The sequence below is a fragment of the Panthera tigris genome, chromosome C1 (genome assembly GCF_018350195.1).
Source record: "Panthera tigris isolate Pti1 chromosome C1, P.tigris_Pti1_mat1.1, whole genome shotgun sequence".
Classification (NCBI taxonomy): Eukaryota; Metazoa; Chordata; class Mammalia; order Carnivora; family Felidae; genus Panthera; species Panthera tigris.
The window spans coordinates 209,987,344-210,010,703 of NC_056667.1; the positions used below are offsets into that span (position 1 = coordinate 209,987,344).

The window sequence follows — 23,360 nt, forward strand, 5'->3', positions numbered from 1 at the left end:
GTCCATGAGTGATTCTACTAAAAAGAAAAACTAGAATGAGCTAGGCAGTAGGACTGCATCATAAGAACAAACTGTGGACACTTAGAAGAAAGGTATGATTCACTGCACTTGGAGATCAGGAAAGGCAGAAGGGCAGTTTCATCTATGGGAGGAGTATGATCCCCTCCGCGGAGCATGCAAGTGACGAAGGATATGTCAAACCAAGGAAACATTAGCAAAAGCATCGAACATAAAAATACACAGAATGTGGGAAGTGGCCCAGGATGCATTAAAAGATGTAGACAGATGAAGACGGTGTATGACTTTGAACTCAAGCATCAAAGTCACTCCTTAGCATCTGATAAGGACACATCTTTACAAACACTGGCCACAGAAGGGAGGAAAGGAAATCTGCCTAATCACCAACATTTTAGTTCATTTGGCCTCGTTCCATACAAGCTTCTCACATCCAATGTGCAAAAGACTGCAGAAAGGGGGGAACAAAGAACAAGAAGTGTAAACTAAATAACGTTTTCCCAAATACGAAATTAGCCAAATAGCATCTGTCCAAACAAACATAAAAATTCTAAACTTCTAAACACTTAGATGCGATTTTCATTGTAATCACAAAGTCTCCGTTTCTCAGTAATCCTGGTAATTTTCAACACATGCCATTGCACAACATGCTTGTATTGAAAGATGGGCTGGAAAACCATCTGAGACCAGGTCAGACCAGCATCAACTGATTGTTCGCGTCAGAGGACTGTGTCAATTTCAACAGGACAGCGCCAGACCAGGGCGGGGGGGGGGGGGGGGGGTGGGGGGGGTGGGGAGGCTTGGGGGGGCGGGGGGCGGGGGGCGGGGGGAGTGGGGAGTGGGGGGAGCAGGAAGTGTTCCGTGGCAAATAAAGAAACTCACAAAATCTGGGAGACCGGTAGTGCCCACATCTGCCATTATTGCCAATTCAGCACCTGTGGTAGAGCGGGCGTGGTGCTGCCATTTTTCCCTTTGACCTTGATAACAGAACTCTGACTCAATTTGGCTCAAAGCCCCGCCCAATTAAAATACTCTGTTCTCCCAACCAATACATGGCCACGCATAGTCCTCATCCCTGAAACATGAGCATCTCCCCGGGTAGGACGCGAGGGGAAGCTTTCGAGCTCCTAGTAAAAGGGCACAGATTACAAAGGCTCTCCTCTTTGGCCCTCCACGGTCTTAGGATGCAAGTTTCCTCTGTGATAACAACAATCTACTTCATATTTAACTGACTGAAGCCTTCTTGAGCACGGGAACCACTTCTTTAGACCCACCTTATAATTTAGTTTGGCTCCTCACCCAAAAGCAAAAGCTCCATGACATTTGTTGAAAGTGAAGCTTTTAAGGGGCACCTGGGTGGCTCAGTCGGTTGGGCGTCCGACTCCGGCTCAGGTCGTGATGTCGTAGTCTGTGGGTTCAAGCCCCGCATCGGGCTCTGAACCTGGAGCCTGCTTTGGATTCTGTGTCTCCCTGTCTGACCCTCCCCTGCTTGCTCTCTCTCTCTCTCTCTCTCTCTCTTTCTCAAAAATAATGAACACTTAAAAAAAAAAAGGAAAGGAGAGTTTTTAAGAAAGGGACATGGGGGAAGGAAGCAGCCTGCAAATCTACCAAAGTCAGTGTACTTTGACCTTCACCCCTGTAATCAGCATTAATCAAATCTATGGCCCCCACTTCTTTCAAGTGCCACAATTCCTTTTAAACCCAAAATGCTGCTGACCCACAAACTGTACTTTGATATTCAGTACTTAAAAATAGGCATAAAGTCCAAAAGTCACAATGAATCAATAATAATTTTAAATAAATATTTCTTTCAATAAAGCACACAAGGTTTGAAAAATATTTGATGTATTTGCAAGGTATACATTTTTGGTCCATAGGAAATGCACATAAGGTGCACAGATACCTTTAAAAAAAATTCCATGACCCTTTCAAGTTCCAAGATCCATACGTCAAAAAGTATTAATCCATAGTAAGAGCATTTTATTTGAATCGATTGCATAGTCGATAGACTACCCAGAACCCCAAGGATGTAAGTTGTAACAGAGCCATGACTTTGCCTTCTGCTTTGGCCAACTTTAATCCAGTTTTAAATTTCTGAAGCAGGCTTCTGCTCCTATTTATAATGTGAAGTTTAAAAAAACATGTTAACACTTATGAAATTGTTATGCTACATAAAAATTCCCCTGAGTCTAAGATGCCCATAGAAACGCAAGAGATGAAAAATAATTTGCTCTATCACGCATTTTCTTATTTACCAGCAGGCATTAATAGCTTCAAATCAAAGTTAAATTTCCTATTTAGAGGGGCCAGTGATTGAAATAAAAATGATAAACAGCATCAGCTTCTTAACATAAGGAAAGCAGGCATCTGCTAAGTTCCAAGAGAGACTTTTTAAAGTGCATTTTACAAGCAATCAACAGTTTGTCAATTTCTTCCAGTCCCTGGATCAAAATGAATCCATTTGTCCTCTTCATCTACAACCCAAGAAATGAGTTTTGTGAGCATCTAAGGCAAAGATTATGCTGTCTTAACCATAAGCCAAAACAAAAAGAAAAGTGAGAAGAAAAGAAAGAATTTTTTAAAAGGCCCCAAAAACCAATGGCTTTGAAGCAACTGTCAAATTTGGTTTTGTCCAATGTAGCTGTGACTTCCGGCCTCCAGCCGCTGAAAAGGAAAATGGGAGAAAGGAGAGGGGGCCGTTGCCCCTTGGGAAAGCTGTAAATAAAATGTCTGAGAGGTATAGCAGGTAGCAAAGAGAGTTCAGAGAAATTCAGGAGTGGAACGAACTTCACTCCCATTCATTGAGGAAAGGAGGAGAAAAGAAAGAACGGGAGAGGGTCCGGGGCCGGGGGGGTGGTGGAGAAAACACAGATATGGCCCCAAATCGCAAAGCAGGTCTACCTTACATGTAGAGAGCCCTGCAAATTAAGTTTTATTTCCAAAAGACTGCCTCCAAGTTTTCACTGAATGCTCGCCCTGCTCCTAGGTACCCTGCCAGCACAGTCCCCTCCTGTTCAGAGCACACACACATACCTCACGGGCCAGCCTCTGTTCAACGAGAGCATTAAATTATGTTATGAAGAAAAACGCCAGTTCTCTGGGCCAAGGAGTTAAAGAGATCAGCACCGCGTTTGTACTACTTACCATTAACACAACAGAGAGAAAGAAACACCAATTGGTCGGTTTCTTAGACTCTGCACTCTTCATTCTCTAGACCACCTGACTTCCAGAAAAACCACTGAGCTGTATCGCTCAGTCTGTCAACATCCTAAAACAGATATTGGCTGTACTCTATATGTGAATATTTGAGTATAATTTCAATTTCCCCAAGAGGATTCCCACGGGAGAATACTAATTTGAATTTTCTTTCGTTACACAACACTCTCCCAAATTTGCACTTTCGCAAAGCCATTTTCTACAAAGCATCAAGCTCCTAGAGAAAAGACAAGGGGGTGGGGTGGAGAAGGGGGCGGGAGGATGCCCCAGCTGACTGATGCCAGATGAACCTTCCTGGATTCACAGAGCTTTGTTTTGAAGATTTCCGCCTCGTATTAAATCAAAGTGGCAAAGCAGGTCTTGAAGACTAGTGAACTACATTCTCCACCCAGAAGGTCAAGGCTGCCAACACTGGACGTATTTAACTTTCTGGGCTAGAGAGCCCACACTGTCCTAGAGTGAACTTACGGAGCCATTCACATTTTTAACCAACAACTACAGATATTTCTCGAGAACTAAGACTCAGACAGCCTGGGACTGTGTCTTTTTGGCTATTTTGGCCCTAACGGCTGTACTCATCCCTGATACTGTTTCTACCCCAGACCCGGAGACAAGAGGGGATTCATTTTATAACGTGCACCAAAAGTACTTTATTTGTGTTGGATGTAGTAAAAGCATCATTACTTAAAATGATAGGCCACTTTTTCAGGACAGAGATTTGGCAGAAAGGTGAGAGCGGCATCCAAGTTACAAAAACCTGAAGATTTATAGCAGATGCCAACAGCAGGACTACACCGTGATAAACAACGAGGACAAAAATCATTCTCCGGCGATGGGGCCAGAGCATGAAAGCCGCAGGCCAGGGCTGTGGGATAATGAGGATTCTTTTTGTTCAGGAACGTAAGGCTGTGTGCACAAAAAATTCCAGGGGGGAAGATGTTCGCACCCTTTCTTCGTCTCCCAGTGGAGCACACACACAGTGGACGAGGGAAGTGTTCCCATAAGGAAGGACATGTGCGCGGCCATGACCCTCAGGTCCGCATCCCGGAGACCCTTCCGGCCTGGCTGCCTCGCTTTTCTCTGCCCACGAGCTCTGTTCCACACAACGCGTGTTGTCACACAAAATTTGAAGGCTGAGCATCAGAGGGTTCAAGGAAAATTCTTCCTGTGTAGCAATCAGAGTTTGTGGTTGCAAGCAGGAGACAACAACTCCAGCTCTCGTGAGAAGAAAAAAACAACTATCAGAGTGACATCAAATTGAAAGGAGGAAGGAAGGACCAAGCTCAGAAAGGATGGGGATCAAGAAGCTCCTGGGGCTGGGGCGCCTGGGTGGCTCAGTCGGTTAAGCGTCCGACTTCGGCTCAGGTCATGATCTCACGGTCCGTGAGTTCGAGCCCCGCGTCGGGCTCTGTGCTGACAGCCTGGAGCCTGGAGCCTGTTTCAGATTCTGTGTCTCCCTCTTTCTCTGACCCTCCCCTGTTCATGCTCTTTCTCTGTCTCAAAAGTAAATAAATGTTAAAAAAAATTAAAAAAAAAAAAAGAAGAAGAAGAAGCTCCTGGGGTCTATGCAGCAGGACTGCAGGTCTCAGTGCTCAAAATAATCAGTTCCGGTGACTTTCAGCCTTTTGCCACCCTGCTCAGGATACCAACTTTAGGGAGAAAGTGTCTTATTAACTTAGATACTAGGGGGACACGTGGATACCACAGCTAGAAGGTGACACACTGACAGTCCCCCGCCCACAGGACAGGGAGAAGAATTCCCGAAAACGTGATCAGGGTGCTGTTACCAGAAGATGGGAAATGAAGCTGGGCAGAAAAAACTCACAGATGTCCACTTCAACCACTACATAAAGCGTCTTAGCATCCCTACTAAACTGTTTATTTTTTCGACTTTTAGAGGCAACTTTGTCAAAACCTACAGTTAATATTATCACCCAAGAGTCTGTTGCAAATGTTCCATACAGAGAACCCCACAGTGGGGCACCTGGGTGGCTCAGTCAGTTGAGCACCCAATTCTTGATTTTGGGCTCAGGTCATGATCCTAGAGCTGTAGGATTGAGCCATGCCTTTCTCTCTCTCTCTCTCCCTCTGCCCTTCTCTCTAGCTTGCTCTCTCGCTCTGTCTCTTTCTCTCTAAAATAAGTAATTTTTTTTAAAAAAGAACCCCATGGTAATCTCTAGGGTCTTCAATTTAGGAAAACACTTGGGGCTCCAGATGAGCTGATGGACATTCTTTTATTAGATAATGAGGGCTAAGTAATTCATCATGTTTCTCTTCTTACTTAGGCTGCCAGGAAGCTCAGAGCTGAAAGTTTCAGGCTAGTTACCGTAGCTATCCTAGGTTTTCAGGTACAACTAAACCCTTCATTATTTGATTGTTATTTGTGGGGTTTTAGTTCAACCTTGTTTGAATGCATAAGCGGTATTTCGAGCTTTTACTGAAAACTACTTCAAAAGCATTTAGATTTCTTTCTTTACGAACCAAAAACTAATCCTTTCAGAACTGCATAAGAATCTAATACATAATTGTATTTGCTGAGGTTTTAGATTGGCCAGGGGTTTTCTGTTCTGCAGCCAGCATCATCTCTTTCCTTTCTTGCTAGTGCAGAGTTAACTTCAGGCAGCAGAAACTATTTCAGATGAATTTCTGGTTTTAAAAGTGGCTGTGGCTGGGGCGCCTGGGTGGCGCAGTCGGTTAAGCGTCCGACTTCAGCCAGGTCACGATCTCACGGTCCGTGAGTTCGAGCCCCGCGTCAGGCTCTGGGCTGATGGCTCAGAGCCTGGAGCCTGTTTCCGATTCTGTGTCTCCCTCTCTCTCTGTCCCTCCCCCGTTCATGCTCTGTCTCTCTCTGTCCCAAAAATAAATAAACGTTGAAAAAAAAAAAAATTAAAAAAAAAAAAGTGGCTGTGGCAAAAAATATTAAATTTGATCAGCTAGAAGGCTGGATAGATAAATAATAACCCTACTCTTGAGTCTGATTATAATGTAGGATAATTTTCAGAATAGTTATCAAGGAACAACAGGGAACTGTCTCAAACCTAACCAGACAGAGGAATGAGTAACTAGACACAGAAACTGGGACATACACAGCATTTATGCCATCACGAACCAAGGAGATTGGTTGAGCGTGAGAGGTCTAATCCATCAGTTTATAGGTAAAGCCACTTTCTGGTTAATTCCATGTACTTTTGATGCTAAAAATCATCAGAATCTCCTAATTCTGCAGGAATGGGCAGAGCTAAGGGGAACAGCAGAATATCTGGGAAGGTAAGGAAAATCAGAATATTTGATCTTCCTAAGAGGATCAGAAAACATCTACAGTGTGATTTTGAGTGGTTTGGGTGTGTTTGGGTTTTTTGTTTTTTGGGTTTGGGGGTTTTTTTGTGTGTCTTTTCCTTCTTTTGGTGGCAACAGGAATTCTTAAATATCAAGGTGCTATCACCATGAAAGATGTCTTTCACGTTGGGTTTCCTGAAATAGCATCTGAACGGTTCTTCAGAGGCCAATAACCTGTGAGGAAAATGTTAAAAGCCATTAAGTTAAAAACCATTCTCCTTCCTCTAAATTCCCCCCTTTTTGGAAGCAATCTGTTCCAATGTTTGGCAGTAAAAATGCTCAAAATGAGCCAATACCATACCAATGAGAAGTTTCCACTTGCCTGACATGGGAAACGCAGGAAACGGTGACCTGGGTTTGGTGAAGAGGCAGAGACGCCTCCCACTTCTGCCTGGAAGTCCTCCCCCCTCCCCTTCATGTTCAAGATCAGCAGATGCCATGGGCAAGGACACTTCCGGTTCCCATGCTTCTCTGTGCCCTGGAGAGAAGGGGCAACGGTGCGTCCCTCCTCCCATCGCGAAGACGCTGGCACCCCGCTCCGGGAAAAGAGGGGAGAAGAACTGACACCTGAAGGTGGGCCCCCTGAGTTGTGCTGGCAGAACAACGGAGGATGCTAAGCAAATAACTGCAGACACAAAACTTTCTAGCACATTGGCCTTTAAAAGTCAGAAGACCGAGAATCTTCTCCTGGTTCCAAGGACTCTATGAGCTTTGGATTTAGATTTCCCACCAGCCAAACGAAGGAGCAGGGTCCCCAGCCCCAGTGCCCACAGGCCCACCGGCTTACGTGACTTAGTGATGCCTGCTCTTTAAGGCCTGGGACAAGCGAGAAGCCACCTCCCATCCATGTGGAGCAGCGCTGGCCGCTGGTCACCGTATCGGAACCCACTGTGGTTTGAACCTCCCACTTTCCAAGAGCATCAGAAAGTCCAGATTTCCTTATAAATTCCTCTAATCTTTCAATCCTGGAAACTAATTTGTAAAGTGTTTATATACACGGAAGGTGCCAAAGGAAACATTTTGGGATGCGACAGCCAAGCCTCAGGCCCCCCCGTTTGTCAACTTAAAGGAGATCAAGTTCTTTACAGAAGTGCTCTGGGCTGCGGGATGTTCCTTCACGAAGGGCTGGCTTCCCTTCCCCCTCACGTGGAAATTCATGGGGCACTGGCACCTGAAAGGTTAAAAGTCATCCTGCAACAAACCAGACTCAGTTTCTGTCACCCACTGCTTCCCCCAACTGAACCCTTCGTGGCAAGACTCACTAAATAAACTCATGCTCCATGGAACACACTTTGAGAAACACCAAAACTCTATTATCCATCTAGCCCTAAAATGCTATGCGGCTATGGAAACCAAAGGAGGGGAAGAAATTCGTATTTACTGACTCCCATTAACGTGCCAGTTACCATGCTAAGCTTGCATATTCCATACCTCAATGAAGAGTCAAGAGCTAAATGTCATCACTCCCATTTTGAAGTTGAGGATACAGATCAGAGGCCCTGGAAGTAACCTCTAATAAGTGAGGCAGCCAAGATTTTTTTTTAATTTTTTTTTTTTTTTTTTACATTTATTTATTTTTGAGACAGAGAGAGACAGAGCGTGAACGGGGGAGGGTCAGAGAGAGGGAGACACAGAATCTGAAACAGGCTCCAGGCTCTGAGCTGTCAGCACAGAGCCCGAGGCGGGGCTCGAACTCACAGACGGCAAGATCATGACCTGAGCCGAAGTCGGACGCTTAACCGACTGAGCCACCCAGGTGCCCCAAGGCAGCCAAGATTTATTTCCACGCGTGCCTGATTAAAAACCCCACGGTCTTGGGGCGCCTGAGTGTCCCAGTCAGTCAAGCGTCTGACTCTTGATTTTAGTCCAGGTCACGATCTCGTGGTTTGTGGGATCGAGCCCCGTGTCAGGCTCTGCGTTGACAGTGTGGAGCATGCTCGGGATCTCTCTCTCCTTCTCTCTCTGCCCCTCCCTCGCTCTCACACGAGCACTACCTCTCTTTCTCTCTCTCAAACAAATGAAATGAAAAAATAAATAAATAAAAGGTATCGAGGCAAGTGCCTTAAGTTTTCCTCCTTGAAAAGAAAAAAAAATGTTTGTAAACTAGATTAAGATTATTTTTGTGAATGCTTCTCAATAGCATTCTAAAGTTCAGTGGCCATGGGTGAAGTTGCTATGTGCTGTGTAAATTTCTGAGTTGCCATACTCATGAGAAAAAGAATTATTCCATAAGAAATCTCGACCCTACATCTGCTAGGCACATCACATCTGTAAACTGGAAACAAGACCCACCCATGGTTTTGCGTGATGTATTCTGTTTTCTATCGCAAGAGGAGGAATATCAGGAAGGTGGCCCATCCAGTCATGGAGCCACAACCCACAAAATGTACCCATTCAACAGCACAATCCCGAGTCTACTGGCCACTAGGGTCGGAGCCAGGTGTTGGCACATAGGGCAAAAAAGGCCTCTGAGGACTGAGCCCCTCTGGGCAGGCTGGAAAGAAGCAAGAAACACCACCAAGAGCAACAAGAAAGGAGCCATCCTGAATGACGGATGGAACACCAAGGCACCAACCTGAACCATCTACCCTTTGGGTGGGATTTCTTCTCTTGTTCAACTATTAGTTACAACTTAGGATCCTTAGGCAAACAGAGATGGATGAAACATGCCATCTCGAGGACTAAATAAAGGAACGTATTTAAAGGAGCGAATGGAACTCTAAGAAAAATACAGTTTGTTATTTACATGCCAGTGAAAAGGATGTGAAGGCTACAGAGCACTGACAGAAGTGAGGACAGAAACCGTGTATTGTTAGTTTCCCCAACACCTAGCACGTGCCTGCCATACAATGACTACTTCCTATACCCTTGTTTGAACACCTTTCTTTTTTTTTTAATTTTTTTTAATGTTTATGTATTTTTGAGAGAGAGACAGAGGGTGAGTGGGGAAGGGGCAGAGAGAGGGGCAGAGAAAGTCTGAAGCAGGCTCCAGGCTCCAAGCTGTCAGCACAGAGCCCAACACGGGGCTCGAACTCACAAACTGTGAGATCATGACCTGAGCCGAAGTCGGAAGCTTAACCAACTGAGCCACCCAGGTGCCCCAGACACCTTCCTATAGGGATAGTCAACATGTAATACACTGCGTAATTTCCAAAGCCTTGACCTATGTAGAAGCCCATGAAACCATCACCATAATCAAGATGTTGAACACATCCATCACTCCCAAACCCTTGTTCAAGCCTCTTCAAAATCTGTCCCCCCATCCGATTCTCAGATCCGCTAATGTGCTTTCCATCACTTTCCATCCCCACCAGGACTAAGCACTCCAGTTCATCCACATCCTCACCAACACAAGGTATGCTTGAAGTCTCTTTACTTTTATTTGTTTTTTAATTTTTTTTAACGTTTATTTATTTTTGAGACAGAGAGAGACAGAGCATGAACAGGGGAGGGGCAGAGAGAGAGGGATACACAGAATCGGAAGCAGGCTCCAGGCTCTGACCCATCAGCCCAGAGCCCGACGTGGGGCTCAAACTCCCAGACCATGAGATCGTGACCTGAGCTGAAGTCGGACACTTAACCTACTGAGCCACCCAGGCGCCCCTCTTTACTTTTAGCTATGCTATAGGTATGTAGTGATATCTCACAGTGGTTTTAATTTGCATTTTCTTGATGATTAATGATGTTCAACAGCTTCCTGTGCTTATTTCCTGTCCATATAACTTCTTTGTTCACAACGTTTGCTTTTTTTTTTTTTTTTTTTAATTGGGGTGTTTATCATCTTATCCACTATCTTGATATCCCGGACACAAGTCCTTTCCCACAGATTTGCAAGTATCTTCTCCCACTCTGTGTCTCATCTAGTCATTCTCTTGTCTTTATTGCTTAAAGAGCAAAAGGTTTTATTTTGATGAAGTCCAATGTAATCAAGTTTTCCTTTTATGGATCACTTTTTTGCTATTGTTCTAAGAAATCTTTGCCCAGTCCAAAGAAACTTCGGGCTGTTCATTACCTTGATTTTAGGAATGTTTATACTGATGCATAAAAAGTCACAAAGATCTACTGCCTTTGTCTGCAAGCTTCCCAGTTTTAAGGCTTTGCATTTAGGCCTGTGATGAATTGTGAGTTTCTATACACCAGATGTATGATGTCAGGATCAAAGTTGGCGGGGGTTGTACGCAGATATCCAACTGCCCTAGCATCATTTGTTGAAAAGACTATCCTTTCTCCAGCAAACTTTGCACCTTTACCAGGATAGTACACACTTCTGATCCAAGAGCAGAATTCTCAAAAAAGGCCTTCGTTAACAGCCGCTAAAACATAAAATTTGCACACATCCAATGCCTCTGGTCCGGTCTAAAGAAATAGAACCACACGTATGTAAGGATGTGCCCAGAGAGTTAAAACAGTACTGCCTGCACGAGAACAAGGAAAGAAGATGGACACGCCCCTGGACAAGCCCTGACAGAGAGAGGACGGAACCACCTGTGGTCCCAACTGCACCACAAATTCTATGCAGATACTTAAAAAGAATGAGTTGGACCTCCATGTACAGTAACCCCCCCCCAACATCCATAGGGAATATGTTCCAAGACCCCCAGTGGATGTCGGAAACCGCAGAGAGTACCAAACCCCCTATATGCTATGTTTTTTCCCACGCATACATACCTAGGACAAATTTTAACTTGTAAGTTAGGCACAGTAAGAGATGAACAACAATCACCGATAGTAAAATAGAACAATTATCGCAATATACTGTCACTGAAGTTAAGGGAATGTGGTCTCTCTCTGTCTCTAAAAATACCTTATTATCCTGTACTCATCCTTCTTCTTGTAATAAGGCAAATGATGTCAGCATCGTCATGTAACCTTGGGCAACTACTGACCTTCTAATGATCTGTCAGAAGAAGGATCGTGTGTTTCCGGACTGTAGTTGCCAGCCTGCCAGTAATTGAAACCATGGAAAGCAGAACCATGGATGGTTCGTAAAGCAAACAACGTTCATGGTTTTATATTTATATATATATATGTGTATATATATATGTATATATTTATATATATATATGTATATGTATATGTATTTATATATATATGTATATATATGTGTATATATATATGTACACAAATATATATCATTATTATTTTTATTCTATAAACAAATATATATATTATTGAAATACATAAAAAGACCTAAATATGCATGTATTTCAATAATATATATAAAACCACAAATATATTTCAATAATATACATATGTAAGACCACAAATACACATATATATATACATATATATATACGTATATATATATATGTATATATATATATATATACACATATATATAATTGAAATACATGAGAAAGACCTAAATCTGCACCTATTCATTTGTATATTTTTGCAAAAACCTGGACAAAGTTGTGGAAAAATCATTACCAGACAGGTTATATGAGTTTCCTTCATGGATACACTTAGGAACAGAGAAACGGACAAGCTTATTAACTTAACACACTTCCAAGCTGTCTGATTTGTTACCCTGTTACCCTAAGCAGATATTGTTTTGTAATTTTTTAGTCAAACCTAATATAAAACAGTAGCCATGACGTATAGCAGGTATGCGACTCCATTTCACATCTGCACCACCATCTGGAAAAAAATTCTCATTGCTTCCCACCCCCCCCCCCCGCCCACCCCCGTGGTTGGTTCAAGCAGGGAGAAATATATCGGTGCACAGAGGATACTCAAAAGAAAATTCGAAAGTAGGTGTTACGGGCTGAATCGTGCCTCTCCAAAGATTCATATGCTGCAATCCTAAGCCCCCACGCCTCAGAATGTGACCTTAGAAACAGGCATTGCAGATGTAATTGGTTAAGACGAGCTGGACCAGAGGAGGGCGGGCCCCTGATCTAACGTGGCTGGTGCCCTTCTGCAAAGCAGAAATTTAGGTACAGGGACACACACAGGGAGAACGCCAGGTGCAACCTGGGGATCCTGCCAGCAAGCCAAGGGACATCTAAGATTTCCAGAAAACCACCAGAAGCTAGGAGGGAGGCATGGAACAGATTCTCCACCTCGGAAGAAGCCAAACCTGCAGACCCCTTGATTTTAGACCCCCAGCCTCCAGATGGGTGAGACAACAACAAATTCCTGTTGCTTAGGACGCCCAGCTTGTGGCAGCTAGGAAACTAAGGCACTAGGCTACCAAGAATTTCAGGCCCAACGCAGAAGAGCCACCTGTCGGCACCGTGGCCCCCCGGCCCGCAGCTCGGTTCCCAGGGAATATCTACAGGAGACTCAGAGTGTGGACGGCTGTCTCCGCTATCCCACATCATGGGTGGCTTGTACACGGGGGTGTGACACACACCTGGGAAGTGCCAGCCGGTTCCTGATGGAAAGGCACCCGAGCCCGAGGAAGCTGTGTGTTTATCCTCAGACCCACAATTAACAAAGAAGCTGTGAGGCAGGGACGGGGTCTCCAAGGGACCAGGACAAGGGATCAAGACCAGTGGGACTATTCTCAGGATGACAACGAAGGAGGCTCTTTCTCAGCGGCAGCTCTCCTCTCCCCTCCCTTCCCCATGTGCAGTATTTACTCCTTCCTGAGGAACAGAATGAAAGGGAAAACAGCATTTTACAACTGGAGAGGCTCTAACCCAGGCTCCTTGCCCTCGGCGGGCTTGCAAGTGTCTCTGCTGCCATAGCTGCTGCATCGAAAAGAAGAGCCAGGAGCGCCTGGGCGGCTCAGTCGGTCAAGTGTCTTATTTTTAGTTTCGTCTCAGGTCATGATCTCACAGTTTGTGAGTTCGAGCCCTGCATCGGGCTCTGTGCTGGTGGCATAGAGTCTGTTTGCGGTTCTCTCCCTGCCTCTCTCTCTGTCCCTCCCTTGCTCTCTCTCTCTCTCTCTCTCCCCTCTCTCAATATAAATAAACTTAAGAAAAAAAAAACTTTTTCTTTAATAAAATAAAGAGGAGCTAGCCCAGGAAAGCAAGCATGATGACCCTCATGACGCTCAACTTTTTGTCTTAAAAGTGAGCTCCGCAATCGAAACAGGTTTTTTTTTTTTTTAATAATGTTTACAATTACCAAGTGAAAAGCGAAAACAAACCACGATGTCTAACCGGATGCAAACAATCAACCAGACAATAATCTGAGGCTGCCACGGACGGACTCTAAAGTCAACCCACACTTGCCCCTGTTGGAGACCCTGCAGACACTCTGACGATCTGGATTGTTTTGAGCATAAAACCCCAGCCTTCCCTTGGTCTCCGCCTGCCTGGAAAAGTACCGCTGAGATCCACCTAAAAGCAACTACTTTTCACATCCCATAATTGTCATAACCAACGTTAAGTACCTCTTGAAGCACATTTATTGTATTTTCCAGACGTGCTCCCTTTAGCAACACAGCCCCCGTTTGCCACCTTTCCTAGGATGTTGACCAGAAGCAGACGAGGGAGGAAGAAGCAGTAATTTCGTTGTTTTATAACGTCTGTTTTCATTTTCTTTGAATCCACCGCAAATAAAGTCACACACTCGGTATAAAAAGAGCATGCTATATAGACACATTCATTTCGTCCCAGTTTATGAGAGTCGGGCATCCCTAGACTTTCAGAAATACAGAGAACGTGGTCAAGAGCAACATGGGGTTATCACTGTATTAGTTTATGATGGCTGCTATAACAAATTACTATAGATTGGGGGGCTTAAGACAATAGAAATGTATTCTCTCACGCTTCTGGAGGCTGGAAGTCCCAAATCAAGATGGCGGCAGGGTCACGCTTCCTGCAAAGGTTCTAAGAACACAGTCTTGATTCTTCTAGCTTTTGATGGCTGCCAGAATCCTTAGCAATCCTTGGCTTGTGACAGCAGAACTCCATTCTCCACCCGTCTTCACACAGCTTTCTCTCCTATGCCTCCTCTGTGCCTTCAAATCTCTCCTTGTAAGGACACCAGTCACTGGATATAGGGCTCACCCTGATAAAAAGACTCAACTGGTGTATAAGCTTCAACAAACAGAGGGAGGTGGTGTTTTTCTCGCTATTGGAATCTCCCTTATCAAAATAAGACTTCAGCGGCAACAGCTGAGGGGAGAAGGAGGAGGTCTGGGCCATCAGACATGGGGAAGATGACCTCAACAAAGTGAGGGACCCAAGTGACACGAGCACTAGGTGAGCCAGCTTCACGAGACTCTGGAAGCACCGAAATAGGCCCAAGGTCGCGAAACAAGTCTGTGCCTTATTCCTGAGACCGTCCCTTTCCAGTTCTTGGCCTGAGGGTTTGGACTCAGTGAATACTCTGATGCTGTGTCACTGGTTGGCAGCTACACTGGGATCAAAACTCTTTTTTAACATAAAATGATAGCAACTAATTCCACTGGACTCCAAGGAGGTCTTTGGACAAAGACCTCATCTATTTCTTCCTTCTCTACTTCAACAAAGGCTGCGTTCAGATCTGTGCCCAAGGGGGCCGAGTGAAGCACACTGTGGTGTTACTGAGTGTTGCTGGACTAGTTTTATTTGCTGACCACTAACGACTCCCTGAATTGCCGCTATTTGCTATTTTGGAAAGCCCTGTGGAAGGCAGCCTGATCCCCAGTCGCCTTGGGGCCGTCCGGGATGGACTCTTCCAGGATCCAGTCTACGGGACTAATTCACATAGTAGGATGGAGTCAGTGTAAAGGGAGCGGGGAGGAGAGAGCCAATCTGGAACATCAAACAAAACGTGCAAGTTGCCTAACAGCCCCAGATAACCCAGTACAGTCAACAAGAAACAGCCCAATTAGGCAATGGGTAACCAGGGGGCAGAGAGTTTTTTCCAAGGCTGACATTTTGCAAGTCACTTGGGGGACAGTTTGTTGACAAACCCAGAGAAAGACCCAACGATGTAAAGCTAACATTCTGCTCCTGAAAGACCTCAGATTAACAACTCCAATGTTTCCTTAAAAACAATGACGCCCAACGCTTTGTACTCAACTCATCTAAAAGGGGTGAAAAGAATCGCAAAATCTAAAACCAATTTGGTGAGAAACCCGTGCCTCGCTAAGAGCAGCTATCCCTTATTTCCAAGAAAATGCTCCCGAACTCCCCAACCTCCTTCCTCCCTTCCCCCCATTTTTGGTCTAAACGTGGAAGGACTTCAGACAAGATCAGGCTGGGTGACCAGCTCTCAAGGTCTCTAGTGTGGATAAATGCCATGTGTTCCAGTTGAAGAGACTTCTAAATGGCACCTGGGAATCTCGGCTCAAGTACGACATAACAGCTTACTTCCCCCAAGAGGAGGGCCACCAAATGAGGGGAGCCCTGGTCAGCCCAGGCAACCGCAAGAGATACGAAAGCAGCCTCTCTGAGCCACTCACCCCGCCACTGTCGCCATTCCATTTATTAATAGACAACAGCACCAGCACATCTAAAGCAAACTGCTGGGTGACGCAGTCGGTTAAGCGTCCGACTTCGGCTCGGGTCCTGATCTCGCAGTTCGTGGGTTCGAGCCCCGCTTTGGGCTCTGTGCTGACAGCTCAGAGCCTGGAGCCTGCTTCGGGATTCTGTGTCCCCCTCTCTGGCCCTCCCCAGCTCGCGCTCTTTCTCTCTCTCTCAAAAATAAATACGCATTCACAAAAATAAAATAAAGCATCCTACTTTGTCTTAACCACCCAGAAAAGTGGTTAAGAAGCAAGCTCTGAAGCCAAACCACCTGGTTGGAATTCCAGCTCAGCTCGTTTCTAGCCACCCTTCCCCGACCAAATCGTTTAACCTCTTTGGATTTCGGTTTTTTAACTATAAAATGGGGATAAAAGTGGCTATGGAAGGTAAATGAAGTAGATGATTCAAATAAAACCTCCAGCCCCGTGCCACACGCACAACACGTGCTCCCTAAAAACGAGCCATTGCCCGTTCCTTCCTTGCTCTGTGTATCTTTCGTCAATGTGGTCTGCCCGGAAAAGTGTCATATTTGCCAAAGTTTGCTCTCCGCCTGGCGGGCCTGGCCTAACGCTCTCCAGCTGACGTTCTAGACAGTTCTTCCATCACTGAGAAGTGATGAAAAGAGAGAAGTAGAGAAATAAGTCTAGAACAATCTACAGTCCAAGTGAGGGTGAAATCTATCAGATAAGGCAAGGCAGAGAAAGGGCAACATAATCTTACCTCCTAAAATCTGCCAAGTTTTACCTCCAATAAAACTTAAGCTCTATTTACATGAACCTCTCTGCCAGCCCAAAGTTTAACTGGCAACGAAAGAGGGCAGGATCTGGTTTTCTTCCGATCCTTCCTCATTTCACCCTGCTTTAAAGGCTCTAATGCTCAGCCATTGGACAAAATGAGAGTAAAAAGGAAAGTAGTGAGAGGAAGAAAATGATCCAGGCTGAGAAGCCAAGAGTGAGCTTTACGGATAGGAGTTCCGTATTTCCTGGGTCTGCCATGGAGAAATTTCAGTCTCAGGGAAGACAGGCAAACGAGGAAATTGGAACCCTAATGGATCGCCTCACGAGAAGACAGTCGCACAGACTCCACACTTAGAATTTGCCGGAACTTGCTTCTCAAACATTCCTACTATCACATTCCACTCTGTCCTTGTAATAATTCCACGACAGGCAAGGATCTGTTGGCCTCCTTTGTTTCGAGCTCCGTCTCCAGTCGTCTTTCTCCTGCTCTCCTCCTCTCCTGGCCTGCAGAGAAATGTATCTGGTAGCTCACTGGAGACATATGCTCTGGGAAAACACACCTGCCTGTGGCTAAACGTGTCTGTACTCCTGCCTGCGTGAGTCTGTCATTTCTAAGGGATCTGGCCCACCCAACAATTGAGGCAACTCAGAAGCCCATGCAAGTTGTAAAATATCAAGGCCAGAAGTAATCTCATCTCTTTTAAAAAACCAATACCCTAGCCCTAAAAGTCCCCTTTGCTTTTCTGAGAGGAGCCTGTCTCAGATCTGCTCCTTTAAAAACGTAGAACTCTCCCGAGTCCCTCCAAGAAAGAGGCCGCTGTGCAGTGGAGAAGGTGAAAAGGGAAGAATTAATATTTATTCATCTTTAAAAGTTGGGGTGGCAATTGAAATCTTCACATTCCTTTTGATCCTATTCTATTTTTAATGGCAGAAACTCCCAGCCAGGGCTCCAGTGGGATGCAACAGAAGTTTTAACATTCAGGGGAGCACATGAACTTGCCGCGGTGTGTGTGACTGAATGAGAAATTATCCAGCTCAGCTCAGCCCCGCTCGGGGCAACAGGTCCCTGCGCCCCGTTACTGGATTTGGGTCAGTCAGCTACACCCCAAAGCAGAAAATATCGGCATCATTTTGTTTGGCAGAGAAGCGAGTACCGATAGTGATAAGCAAGCCTGGTCAGAGATGTCAGTTCTGACCAAGAAGGCTGGCTGCCAGACCCACGTTAGCTAGAAGGTCACGGTCAGGCCAAAGCAAGGTTCTGCCACACCGCCAGGGCCACAGACTCTTGGAGTGGGCATCACCTAGTAGGAACGCATAAAATCAATTTAGAAACAAATGCCATTCTTCCCTCCCCTCGCCTCTTTTGTTTCTAGGTGCTTGTACAATAAATTGGCTCCCTCGTCCTTAGTCCTATTCAGGAGCTCTGGGAATGCTTCCTTTAAGGATTTTCTTCACCCCAGCTCATCTAGATTGCATTCTTGCATTAAAAATTAATGAGGAAAAAAAAATTAATGAGGTCGTACGAGAAGGTTAGGGTTTGTGTGAGAAGGGTGGTGCTTGGACTTCATTCAGGAGTGGGAGCCCCATCCAGCACAACATCCATCACCGTCTCCACGGCCATAGAATCAGGGTGAGATAAAGCATCCCGTTCGCTGAGGAATCAGCAACCAACCTTCCTATACGGTGGTGCCTCGAGGGCAGCAAGGGGAAGAAAAAATCCCAGACAGCAAACAGGGACCGTGACCAACATAACCACCAGGAATGTAAATAAAATATTATTACGCACAGCTCACTCACCACCTCACCCTCAACAACTCCCTCCCCCAGAAGCAAAAAGTAAAAACATACAAATTGTGTGTTTTTAAAAAGAGCCGAGCTGCTATTTGGAAAGAAGCCACAAATAGGAAGATTTTTCTCCAGTTGGCTCGCTACTGTAATCACAAGGCTTGAGCTGCACCTTCACAAGCGAACCAGGCTTGTTTACTAATTTAAACTTGGGGAGCATGAAGCTGAGCCTCACTCACGTCGGGAAGTACCTTCCAACAGTGATTTGATCTTAGTCAGGCCTAAGCCATGTTTACCTGGGCTTTCAAAAGCCCAAACCTCGGGCTCTTTCCACAGCACACTTTAAAATGAAATAAACGCACCGCAAGAGCCAACTGTAACAATCCAGGCTCGTGCCAAACACACAGGTGTAAATTTCACACAAGAGCCGGGGAGGGCGTTTCTAGTAAAGGAACGATCGCCATGCGGAATGCAAGCCAGACAGAGCTCTCGCCTGCCCAGGGTCACGTGCTCCGGAGCACAAGGGAGACCTTAAACGAAACAGGACGGCAGAAAGAACTCCAAGAGACGAAATCCACAAACTTTGCAGAGGTACAGAACACCAGGCCAGAAAAGCTGCCTCAAGGAAGTCTGGCCTTATCTCTCTAAGGACTTCTAAAGAGCCACCCTCATCACCCGGACGGGGAGCCCGCCATCCTCCTCGGTCACCCCTTCCTTCAGAAGAGAAGCCATGCCCTGAACTGACAGGGACTTCAAATGGCACAACTGGTAACGGGTGTCACAGCCGAAATACATTTACGTTACCTTTGGTCAATCACTCAGACTCCATGTTGATATTCTCTTAATAAGACAAGGAGGTTAGAGGCCGGTCACCTACGACCTTGTGTCCAAGACTAAAGGTCTCTTCTCTTGTTTCGTCTGTTTGAGACCCTGGGGAACTGGCCTGGTGTCGCAGGTTCTGTTCATGTGAACCCACTCCCCACAAATCCAAAGACCCGGGGAGGCTTGGAAACAGGCTGTGGGGCATCTGCTTCTGCTAAATGCAATGCCCTCTGCAGGTTAATCCTCAGTATGAAAACTCATGGCAAAGGTTAGCCTCCCCCAGCACCTAAGGGACAGTCTGCATTTTGTATTTGGAGCTTTACATTTTCATTGAGAAACCTCCCAAGCCAGCCAGGGTTCCTGGCCTCAACTATACTAAGTGTTCCGACTAGCTCAGCCTCCAAGGGCGCTGTATTTTACCACTTAAACACTCCTTCAAAGTTTACTATGAAACAATGTGGCTCTCAGCCTGCCAAAAGTTTAAGTGCAGGTTTCCGTGGATTTTATCTGGCAGAGTAACCGCCCTCTCTCTTGGCAATATTTGCGAGCAAAAGGCAGTCATCAAACCTTGCAGTCTGGGCAATTCCAGGGTCCCAAGTGTCACCGGATGAGCGCCTTTCTATAAACATCCCTCCTTCTCATTTTGACCCCTTTTCTGTCACCCTGGCTTCAGAATCCAAATTAAAGGCAGTCTGTCATCTCAGTGGACAGCACTGAAAAACTTTTGATGGGATGACCCAGGGCATAACTATTCCTAGCTGAACTTAACTTTCGATTTTCAAATATCTGGGGGAGCTGAAGTTCGGGGGAGATGAAAGGAGAGCACCAACAAACAGGAAAATAAAATAAAATATAAAATAAACGGAAATATAAAATAAAATAAAATAAAATAAAATAAAATAAAATAAAATAAAATAAATAGCATACCATGGCCAAGTCAAAGCAAGTTTGATATTTCCAAATTACACTGGCAAATGGATGTTTCCACAAATCATTTGTTCTGTCTTTCCCGGAGAGAAAAAAAGAAGGGGAAAAAAAAAATCTGGATGCCAAAACCCTAACCCCAGATCAGTAAATCGTGCCCGCGGAATGCAATCTAAAATTGCTGGTCAGAAAGTGCAAGCTTCCACATATCAACACGCACACAAACACCCGAAGCCAAAAGTTGTAACGCCCGAAGCGATGCGTTGGTCAACGTCCCCCCCTCTGGCCCCCGCCGGGTGCCCGGCGGCGCCGGGCTAAGCTGACAGCATCCTGCTCTTCCACGACCGCTCCGGGCAAATCCCCGCCAAGGGGGCGCAGGCGCCCCCCCTCGGGCTCCTCGGGCCCGGGGCACCTCCTCCTCCAGGCTGGCCCCCGGCCGGCCGGCCGGCCGGCCGAGCGGGCGCCCCTTACCTGCAGGCGCTCGGTGGCCGGCTGCCACATCTTCCAGCCCGGGGTTTGGCCGAGGAGACGCTGGCGAGACTCTCGATCGCGCCGGGGGCAGGGGGTGGGGGGCGGGGGGCGGGGGGCCAGGGGCCGCGGCCCCGCTTTACATCTGGGGTCGGCGTCCGCGGGGGCGTTCGTCCCGGAGCCGGCCGCCGCCGCGGGGTGGGCGCAGGGGGGCCGCGAGCAGAGGAGGCGGCGCCGCGCTCCGCTGCCGGCAACTTGTGGGCACGGCGGCGCGCCGGCTGTCCTGGCGCAGCTGCGAGAGGACTGCGCAGCTCCGCCCGGGCCCGCGAGCGCACGGCGGCGGCGGCGGCGGCGGCGACCGCTCCCTCCTCCTCCCCCGCCGCCGCCGCCGCCGCCGCCGCCGCCGTCGCCGCCGCCGCCCGGACCTGCGCGCTCTGAGCATGCCCGGGGCCGGCGCCCTCCCGAGAGCCAGCACCCCCGGGGCCGCCAGTTCCCGCAGCCGGAGCGGGGAGGCCAGAGCCGGCCGCCCTGCCCCCCCCCCGGGACCCCGGGGTTGGGGGGGGGCGGGACGGGGTCTGGGAGAGGGGGACAGACTGGCTGGAGAGGGCAGGGCCCGAAAGGCTCGGGTTCGGCAGGGATCGTTGAAGCGCCTGGGACTCGCCCAGGCGCTTGAGGCACGACAGACTTTCCATTCATTCTTACCAGTGGAGTTAACTGAGCAGCTATTATGTTCCAGGCTGATGCTGGGCTCTGGGCGGGGTGGGGGGGGCGGATCTAGAGGCACAGGACCCAAGACGGGAGAAAGGTGCCTCCTCTCCTGAACTTTCAGTCTAGCTAGGACGCCGGTCCGTGACCAAGAGGATAGGTGAACGGGTACTGGGTCAGGTGGTGAGGCACGGTAGGGAAGAAATAAAACAGGGCTGGCTTATGAGGGAAGAAGGGGAGAGGAGAGCTCTTTTTCGAGTGGGACCCTGGGAATGTCTGGAGTAAGACCCCAAAATGGGCACGGTGAGGGATGGGACGCTGGGCAGAGGACTGGGGTGCCGTATCCCGTGAGGCACGTAGCACAGGGCCCCCATTCTTCATCCCTCCAGAGATGTGCCAGGCGCTGCAGGAGGCTCAGAGAACCCAAAGCCTGGCCGCCATGGGCTCCCAGGCTTCGAGGCCCACATGCTACTGTTTGCATCCTGAAACAACTCCTTTCCCGAACAGGCCAGGCCCTTCCCATCCTCTTGACAACTAGGCAAGATAAGTATTACTATTCCCATCGTATGGATTAAATAAATGAGGCTGGCAGGGTTTAGGTCACCGTCCAAGTGACACAGCCAGTGAGTGACTTAGAGTGTGCACGCACAGGTGACTTCCAGGCGGGAGTTCTCAATTCAGAGCCCCTTGATGTGCTCTGACCGTGCAATGCCTGGGGAAGAGAGCAACCATCTGGGGCTGGGGGCACGGGGACCTCGGCAGGATGGGGTAGCTGAGCTGAGTCTGGAGGGCTGGTGAAGAGTGTGGGCAGAGAACACGGTGGGAAATGCTGAGGGACAGGAACAGAGAGAGTCAGAGCAGCAAGGTGTATGCGGGGCCCAGGCCTCCTGAGAGGCGGGGTCTGGGGAGCAGGGAGGCTGGCAGGGGAAGTGTTCTGACAACATACCATGGGGCACTGGGACAGGTGCACAGCCTGAGTCCCGAGCAACCAGGGCACTATGAAAATTAACACCCCATGCCCAGAAGGATCTGTGCTATCTCGTGCATAGGTGGGGTGTGATTTCCAGATATCAGAGCGGTCTGGAATCCAGCCCTCAGCTCATCGGATCCTCCTAGTGCATCTCCCCAGGCTTGGGGAACACAAGATTCATAGAGTCTCCCAGAGGAGAGCCCACAGTAAGGATTTCAGATGCAGGGCTCCCCCCCCACCCCCCCGCCAACCCGGTGTTCTTCACCAAGGCTCCAAGCAGCTCCTTCAGAACCCTGCAGTTGTGAGTCGGCATCCCCTACCCTGGCACATCCAAGACCCTTGGTGCCCTGGAAGGCTCTGGCAGAGCCACAGAGATGCTTCTCAGGGGCTGGTCTCTGTCTCCCCAGATGAGCACGGGACCCTCCAGCCCCTGCCGGAAAACCACCAGGCCTTACTCTCTCGGCCACTTCCCACTTGCCCGGGACCTACCAATAAACCCCTTATGCTGAGGTGATCAGCCCTCCGTGGGTATGCATCTCTGATGCCTGGTCATGTGGTCTGTTTTGAGATGCTATTTTTAGTTTCCCAATAACTCCTCCTGCGCACCTCCCACACCTAGAAAACTCCTGATGAGAATAATAGACCTGCCCAGCCTCCTAGTTCTCTTTTGTCAAATCCCAAAGCAGAAAGAGATGCACTTCATTACGAAAATCTAGAAAATCCAAATGTACATATTAAACCTCTCAGGAAGCTAAAACGGGAATGAATATTCGGTTGCCAGAGACGTCTTCAGACTCAAGCGTTGAAACCCTCCTCAGTTGCAGATGCTTCCGTGGAAAAGTGATTTTGTTTTAAATAGCAGCGGGATGAGATACCGGCCTAAATTCAAATCGCATTAGAGCGTTAAATCCTGTCTTCTCACCTCCGAGTGTAATTAATTGTTATGACTCAGTAATACAGCTTTTTAGTTCA

The 23,360-nt window shown here is 47.4% G+C and overlaps 1 protein-coding gene across 1 annotated transcript in view; it reads right to left on the reverse strand.

Annotated features, from left to right (window-relative positions):
* The window catches only part of PID1 (phosphotyrosine interaction domain containing 1), a 229,497-nt gene extending 208,693 nt beyond the window's left edge, over positions 1-20,804 (reverse strand). Inside the window, exon 1 of the mRNA XM_042995546.1 lies at positions 20,717-20,804. Coding sequence (XP_042851480.1) covers positions 20,717-20,746 — 30 coding nt within the window. The 5' untranslated portion in view covers positions 20,747-20,804. The remainder of the gene's footprint in view (positions 1-20,716) is intronic.
* Positions 20,805-23,360: the final 2,556 nt, after the last annotated feature.